Source organism: Salmo salar, chromosome ssa04 (genome assembly GCF_905237065.1).
Source record: "Salmo salar chromosome ssa04, Ssal_v3.1, whole genome shotgun sequence".
NCBI classification, from domain to species: domain Eukaryota; kingdom Metazoa; phylum Chordata; class Actinopteri; order Salmoniformes; family Salmonidae; genus Salmo; species Salmo salar.
Window position 1 is genome coordinate 49,213,956 of NC_059445.1, and position 8,666 is coordinate 49,222,621.

Genomic DNA, 8,666 nt, shown 5'->3' on the forward strand with positions numbered 1-8,666 from the left:
TGCTGCATCCAAAATAGTTATTTTGCAAAGATCACAACCAAATATAATCTGAGCAACTGTTCCATCAATAATCAAAATAACATTGCAAGCGTATTACAACCCCAAAACTTTTTTGTTGTTTATAAGTAATAACTACGTAAATATAGGCTATACATAACGGGTACAGATGGTGATGGCTTTCTTTCTGCATCCTAAAGTCCCGTGCTTCTGTGCGTGACGTAGTTTGTGTCATATACTGAAAAGGGCTGAGTGATATTCTTTGAAAGCATTCATAACCTTTTCTAAACATAATTAATTAAAGCTTTAGGTTATATTATTTTTTAAAACAACATCGAGATTACAACAAAAGCATAAACAAGAATAGTATGTTCTTATGATTTAATCAAGGGTTGTATTTCATATAATTGAAAGTACCAATTTTGCAGCTGTACAATAATATATCACACCAGCACAACTGATGAGGGTGTGTTTGAAAAAGCCAATAAGCTGTCTCAGCAAATGCATGTAAGTGATGTCCAGACATGTTGTACACATACACATGCTGTACAAAGGCACACTAAGTCATGCATGTGTCTGGTAGGCATTTCTTTCCTATGCAAATGGTCCTACTGTAGCACAAATGACACATTGCTACATGGATTTGAAAACTGCTACACCGTATAATTTTACTAACTTTGTAACATTTCGCTTGAAACAGGACCCTGCTGAAAGTTCAAAATATAGAGGAAGTTCCTTACAAATTAGGCGACCTTGAACGCACCAACATTTTATTGCTAGGCTGGCTGGCGCTAGGTAGGAAGGCAGAATTACAGAATGTGCAAAGTTTCTTCGGGAAATAGCAACCGACAATAAGAAAAAAGTCGCTTTTAAAAAATGATTCTTGTTTAGACCAGCACCCATTTCTTGGCATTGGACGATGGAGCACATTTTAACGCCAAAGGTAGGTGGCCACTAGCTAACTAGCTAACGTTAGCCAGTGATGCTAACTGGCAATAACTAACGTTAGTTAGCTAGCAAGTACGCTAACATTACCTGACTTCGTTATCTAGCCTGTTACGTTTCATAGGATAGTTTTAAAACGGAATCATCTGCTTGCTCTCTGACTTAGCTACATAACACTGTTAATTTAGTAATGTTTGATTGTTAGCTAGCTAGCTACTATAGTTGTCATGAGACTGACAGTCACAACAAGCAACAGCAAGTAAGCTAGCTAACTACAGTTACATTCTTGCATGTCAGCACACCTGTGTTGGAACCTCTAGGTCTTCAGGATTTCCTGGTGTTGGTTTTAGTAAGAGCGCTTGGAAATTATTTCTCAGCCATTCATTCACCTGTTGATATTTGTTATTCAGAGAATGGCATGTGGTGACTCAAATCTGTCCTGATGTCGTTTATTTGTTTATTTCTATTTGAAATGACAGGTGGAAGAAGTGAAATTGTTGGATCGATACACTGCAAAGAAGCCAGCCATTGGCACTCTCTATCTAACAGCAACCCATCTAATCTTTGTGGAGACCTCCTCTAACACTCGCAAGGAAACCTGGGTATGACACTTGCTCAGAGAGCATGACAAGGGTTGAGTGCCAAAGGGGTGTAATTGCCTGGTATGAAAGCAACCCATGGCCCTTTCCCGTACTATGTACACCTTCACTGTTCACATATATGAAGGCACTGGATAGGATGTAGGCTCTAAGTTGGTGTGTAAGCAACTATATGCCCCTTGGTAGCAGGGGTGGTGCCACAAATATTAGGCCTACACCTATCTGGGTTTATACCAATATTGAAGTGGTAGGGAACTTAAAAGCCAGGACTCAAGATTAATAGTTTTTGGTTTCACTCTCATCTTCACCAGATGTTACACCATCTCATAGCCACAGTAGAGAAACTCCCTCTTACAGCCATGGGATGCCCACTTCACATTTCCTGCAAGAATTTCCATGTGGCTCACTTTGTCATTTCCAGTGAGAGGGACTGCCAAAATGTTCATCAGTCCCTGGTCAGACTCTCCCAACCAGGTACTTACAATAGCATTCCAGATCAACCCTCCTCCCTTTCGGGGAAAAACAAAATTATGATCCACTGAATATTTATACAATTTGTCCTTACAGTAACATTGGACATTTTTTATAGGGAAAGTGGAAGAATTGTATGCTTTTCTTTACAACCCAAAACAAGATGAAGATGAGAGAAGAAATGGTTGGGGCTTTATTGACTCAGCCATGGATTTCAAAAGAATGGGATTGCCCAATGAGTTTTGGGAAATGACGGACCTCAACAAGAACTATGAGGTAAGTTAAGCAATCATATGCCTTTCAGACTCTTTATTGGATTTGTTTTTTTGTCAAACAAATGCTGTCTTGCCTCCCCCATGCAATTCTTTAGTTTTGCATTAGCTTTTTCATCAAGCAAAGGCATTTGCAACTAATGCATGCACATGTTGTTTTGTTCCCTCTGGATTGCTTAGCTTTGCAGCACATATCACTCAGAACTGGGCATTCCTAAAACTGCAAGCAAGGGCACAGTCTTTGGGAGTGCCAAATTCAGGAGCAGGGGGCGCATTCCTACTCTCTCCTACTACCACAAGGAAAGTAATGTAAGTTCAGACTCTCCCTTATTTAATGCAAGGGTCAGTCTCATCTCTGCTCATGCTATACTTACTGAATCTGTTAACCCTCCTTTTGTGTTCGTTTCATGTTAATTAATTCTGTGTTCCCGGTCCAAAATGACCGTCCCATTATAGCTGATTATAAATCCATAATAATACATATATTATCACCTTGTTAGATCTTTTTAATCAACTTAAGTTCTTGTGAACATTACACGTTTTGAACTTCTATTTGCGGCCTGTAGGCCTCATTGACCTGAGCTCATACAACTAGTTTTTGAGTAAAAAAAAGCATAATGTATGGATTATTTTGACTACAAATACTCAGATGAAACATATTGTGCTATTTATCACAGACTAATTTGTGTCAAAGTTTAACAAGGACTCTCCTCCTCACCAGTGCCATGATCAAAGATATGATCAAGAACCTCACATACAGTATATCGTTTGGTCATTGTGCTGCCACAGAATGACTCCTGAGCAAGGTCTCAAAAAAGCTTTATGTACCAGAGCGGCAACAAAAGTTGTATATATTATTGAGACAATGTTGCGATTGTTTGTGAGAATGCCAACAGGTGTGGTTCCCGTGGGGGGAAGATTCTATTGGGGGAAAGGTTGCCATGGAAGCCAAGGTGTGTGTGTGTGTGTGTGTGTGTGTGTGTGTGTGTGTGTGTGTGTGTGTGTGTGTGTGCGTGCGTGCGTGCGCTCAAACACACATGGATGTGGGGGTCTGGGAGAGGAAGTGTGTCCAGCTGATGAATGTGCCTGAACTCAATTTTATACATTAATTGTAGTCTCACCCATTCATTTCTAATGACTGGTTATTTTTGACCGGGATCACCACAGGTGTACAAAAGTTAAATAAAACACACAAAATGTAATGAAAATTATCCAAATGTATTTTGTGTGTTCAGATGCCCGGTGTGGACAAAGTCATGGAACCTTATGACAATCAGATTAAATTAACTACGTTTTTCAGAGAGAACTTGTAAATCGGTCGAATTCGACCGGAACACAGCAGGAGGGTTAATGATTACAATGGCATTACAAATGCACTTCATGGTGAAGCTGTTTTGGTTTCCCCCTCATCTACCAGGCTGCCATTTGCCGCTGTAGCCAGCCCCTGTCCGGGTTAAGTGCTCGATGTGTAGAAGATGAGGAGATGCTACAGGCAATCAGCCGGGCTAATCCCAAAAGCACCTTCATGTATGTGGTGGATACCAGGCCTAAGGTAATAAACACGCTTTCAGATAATTGTATGTTTCATTTGCCCCATCCTAATCCGAACCATCCTGTGTTTTTCCCAGTTGAATGCCATGGCCAATAGAGCAGCAGGGAAGGGATACGAGAATGAGGACAACTACTCAAACATCCGCTTTCAGTTTGTGGGCATTGAGAATATCCATGTCATGAGGAACAGTCTGCAGAAGCTTCTGGAAGGTTACTGTCATTGCTCTCACATTAAAACGATGAACCATAATCATCGGATGTAATGGGTTATACTTATTAATCATTTACTAAAGTGAAAAGTAATTTTGCAGCATGGGCTAAAGACCAGGCAAAGTTCATGCTCGACAAAGTCAAGTTTATAAGGTGCTTAGTTGTCATCTTCTTCTGTTTTCAGTGTGTGCTATGAAGTCTCCAACAATGAGTGACTACTTGACGGGACTGGAGAATTCGGGTTGGCTGCGTCACATCAAGGCTGTGATGGATGCTGGAGTATTTCTGGCTAAGGTAATAGACATCCTGCCATGTAGTGATCTTCTTAGTTCAATATAAACACAGTAACACACTCTTATTTACTACTAATAACCTTAGAAATGTATAAAAACAAATTATCCTTTTTTTGCTTTGTATCCATCTAGTTTTTTAAACTAGCGTGTATGATGTGGTTGTGAGCTATCCTTTGTCTCTGCTAAGGCTGTGGCTGAGGATAAGGCTAGTGTGCTTGTACACTGCTCAGATGGCTGGGATCGCACAGCCCAGGTGTGTTCTCTGGCCAGCATCCTCTTGGACCCCTTCTATCGTACCATCAAGGGACTCATGGTGTGAACAGAGTGGTTTGCTTACAGTATCTTGACAATATGAGTATTTGTGTGCTGGACAGCCAAGTTATTGTCTACAAAATAGAATGATTTGAACACTATTTAATCTCCCGTTCTGTTTATTTCTTATTTTAGGTTTTGATAGAAAAAGAATGGATATCTATGGGTCATAAATTCACGCAAAGGTATTAACATCTAATATATTTGGAACAAGGCTAATCATCTAACCATGTTGGTGTCTGCTAAATTACACAACTTTGAGATGAAAACTGAACTATCGGACAAGCTAAAACCCAGATAAGTCTTAACATAAGATCTTCATGGTGTACATAGGACATAAGAAGATAACAGATATAATATTGAGTTGCAGGTGTGGGCATGTGGATGGGGATCCCAAGGAGGTGTCCCCTGTTTTCACCCAGTTCATTGAATGTCTTTGGAATCTCATGGAGCAGTACCCCTGTGGCTTTGAGTACAACGAGAAGTACCTTTTGGAAATCCACAACCATGTTTACTCCTGCCAGTTTGGAAATTTCATTGGCAACTGCCAAAGAGAGCGAGAAGAGATGCGGTGAGGAGTCTCTGAAATAAACTGCAGTGCCTATGCAGACATCTGATTTCCTTTTCTGAAATAGTCATTTCCAATTTGGAGGTTTTAATCTGTTCGTGAACAATTTATCCTTTCAATTTTCAGACTTTATGAGAGGACCTTCTCCGTTTGGCCATTTCTCTGGGAAAACCGCCATCAGTACAGAAATCCTCTGCACAAATGCTCATTAGGGAGGGAGGTTCTGAGGCCAAGCACATTGCCATTGAATTTCAAGTAAGTTCTCATTGGTTTCCTGAGTTTTCCACTATGAGCAAATCAATATATTGTCAATGTACATGAGCAATAGCTGTTCAGAGTATTTCTTTCAAACATTTGAATTTGTGTTTCATTTGATAGAATACCAATTGCATTATTTATTTGACAGGTTTTGGTGTGGCATGTATAATCATTTTGACAAGGGCATGCAGCCAAAGCAGTCCATTCTGGATCACCTGTTAACCATAACACAGAAAAAGGCAGAGGGTGAGAAGAAAATGACAGATCTCCAGAGAGTAAGTGGATATAGATTTTTCTAATGGCACATGTAAAAGCTTTCTCGGGTGGCTTGAATACATTTCTCCAATGTTTTCATTCCTCTGTAGCAGTTGGCAGTCATGGATGGGGTTCTGGCAGATCAGGGCAGTCCAACAGGCACGCCACCTGAACAAACCTCTTTGTCTCCTGTATCGGTTAGCCACACAGACGAAAATGCTAAACCACTCATGAATGGTGCTGCAGTGGAGGAGGCTGAAATAGAGTTGGTGCCTACTGCAGGGAGCGAGAAGATGGAACCAGTAGCTATAGAAAATTGAGTTACTGCCACAAAGGGCACAGTTGTTTCAATGGAGATCAAAGATGTCAGAGGAGGGACAAAGTTCCTCTGAAATAACCACTGAAGCAGTTAAGCTTGTGGCCTGATTATCCAATCTGTTAGTTGACTAAGCAAATTACAGCCTTATTGATAAAACCAGAGGGAATTGGATGAAACAAATTCTGATCCAAATCTTTAGCAGCCATAGAAGTTGAACATTTGTTTAACAATTTTAAGAAGAGGTCAACCTTTTTTGGGGGATAAATACAGTGTCTTTGGAAAGTATTCAGACCGCTTGACTTATTCCACAGTTTGTTACGTTACAGCCTTATTACATTTTTTTACATAAGTATTCAGACCCTTTACTCAGTACTTTGTTGAAGCACCTTTGGCAGCGATTACAGCCTCGAGCTCCACACTTGGTACACCTGTATTTGGGGAGTTTCTCCCATTCTCTGCAGATCCTCTCAAGCTCTGTCAGGTTGGATGGGGAGCGTCGCTGCACAACTATTTTCTCTCTAGAGATGTTCAATCGGGTTCAAGTCTGGGCTCTGGCTGGGCCACTCAAGGACATTCAGAGACTTGTCCCGAAGCCACTCCTGCATTGTCTTGGCAGTATGCTTAGGGTTGAAGGTGAACCTTCAACCGAGTCTGAGGTCCTGAGTGCTCTGGAGCAGGTGTTCATCAAGGATCTCTTTGTACCTTGCTCCGTTCATCTTTCCCTCAATCCTGACTAGTCTCCCAGTCCCTGCCGCTGAAAAACATGCGAACAGCATGATGCTGCCACCACCATACCTCACTGTAGGGATGGTACCAGGTTTCCTCTCAGACGGGATGCTTGGCATTCAGGCCAAAGAGTTCAATCTTGGTTTCATCAGACCAGAGAATCTTGTTTCTCATGTTCTGAGATTCCTTTAGGTGCCTTTTGGCAAACTCTAAGTGGCCTGTCGTGTGCCTTTTACTGAGGAGTGGCTTCCGTCTGGCCGGGCGGACAACTCTAGGAAGATTCTTGGTTGTTCCAAACTTCTTCCGTTTAAGAATGATGGAGGCCCTTCAATGCAGCAGAATTTATTTTGTACCTTCCCCCAGATCTGTGACTCGACACAATTCTGTCTCGGAGGTCTACGGACAATTCCTTCGACCTCATGGCTTGGTTTTTGCTCTGAAATGCCCCGTCAACTATGGGACCTTTTATATAGACAGGTGTGTTCCTTTGCAAATTATTTTCTGTCAATTGAATTTACCACAGGTGGTCTCCAAGTTGTAGAAACATCTCAAGGATGATCAATGAAACAGGATGCACCTGAGCTCAATTTCGAGTCTCATAGCTTAATACTTATGTAAATAAGGTATTTCTCTTTATTTTTTTATTCATTTGCAAAAATGTCTAGAATCCTGTTTTTTCACTTTGTCATATTGTGTGTAGATTAGGGGGAATTAAAAAAAAACTATTTTAGAATAAGGCTGTAATGTAACAAAATGTGGAGTCTGAATACTTTCGGAATGCTCTATATATATATATATATATAAGTACCAGTAAAAAGTTTGGACACACTTACTCATTCAAGGGTTTTTCTTAATTTGTTTTCTACTTTGTAGAATAATAGTGAAGACAAACTAATAACACATATGGAATCGGGTAGTAACCAATAAAGTGTTAAACAAATCAAAGTATATTTTTATATGGGGCGGCAGGTAGCCTAGTGGTTAGAGCGTTGGATTAGTAACCGTAAGGTTGCAAGATCGAATCCCCGAGCTGACAAAGTAAAAATCTGTCGTTCTGTCCCTGTTCCTGGGCCGTCATTGAAAATAAGAATTTGTTCTTAACTGACTTGCCTAGTTAAATAAAGGAAAAATAAATATTTGAGATTCTTCGAAGTAGCTACCCTTTGCATGGTCTTGGCATTCTCTTAACCAGCTTCATGAGGTAGTCACTTGGAATGCATTTCAGTTAAAAGTGAATTTGTGGAATTTCTTTCTTTAATGCGTTTGAGCCGGTCAGTTGTGTTGTGACAAGGTAGGGTTGGTATACAGAAGATAGCCCTATTTGGTAAAATACCAAGTCCATATTATGCCAAGAATAGCTCAAATAAGCAAAGAGAAATTACATTCCATCATTACTTTAAGACACGAAGGTCTGTCAATGCAGTTTCTTCAAGTGCAGTTGCAAAAACCAAGTTCTATGATGTAACTGGCTCTCATGAGTAGGACCGCCACAGGAAAGGAAGACCCCGAGTTACCTTCATTAGATTTAACTGCACCTCAGATTGCAGCCCAAATAAATGCTTCACAGAGTTCACGTAACAGACACATCTCAACATCAACTGTTCAGAGGAGACGGCGTGAATCAGGCCTTCATGGTCAAATTGCTGCAAAGAAACCACTACTAAAGGACACCAATAATAAGAAGAGACTTGCTTGGGCCAAGAAACACAAGCAATGGATATTAGACCGGTGGAAATCTGTCTTTTGGTCTGATGAGTCCAAATTTGAGATTTTTGGTTCCAACCGCCCTGTCTTTGTGAGACGCAGAGTAGGTGAACAGATGATCTCCGCGTGTGTGGTTCCCACCGTTACGCTTGGAGGAGGAGAAGTGGGGGTGCTTTGCTGGTGACA

At 40.8% G+C, this 8,666-nt stretch overlaps 1 protein-coding gene across 1 annotated transcript; it reads left to right on the plus strand.

The window, feature by feature from the left end:
- Positions 1–535: 535 nt before the first annotated feature.
- mtmr8 (myotubularin related protein 8) lies at positions 536–6,085 on the plus strand. Its single transcript, XM_014196834.2, has 14 exons — positions 536–940; positions 1,422–1,544; positions 1,853–2,015; positions 2,131–2,288; positions 2,465–2,593; positions 3,702–3,836; positions 3,913–4,045; positions 4,230–4,339; positions 4,526–4,651; positions 4,786–4,835; positions 5,021–5,221; positions 5,345–5,473; positions 5,625–5,751; positions 5,842–6,085. Exons 1-14 carry the CDS (start codon positions 917–919, stop codon positions 6,049–6,051), a joined length of 1,818 nt encoding a protein of 605 aa, XP_014052309.1. The 5' UTR covers positions 536–916; the 3' UTR covers positions 6,052–6,085.
- The last annotated feature ends 2,581 nt before the right edge of the window (positions 6,086–8,666 follow it).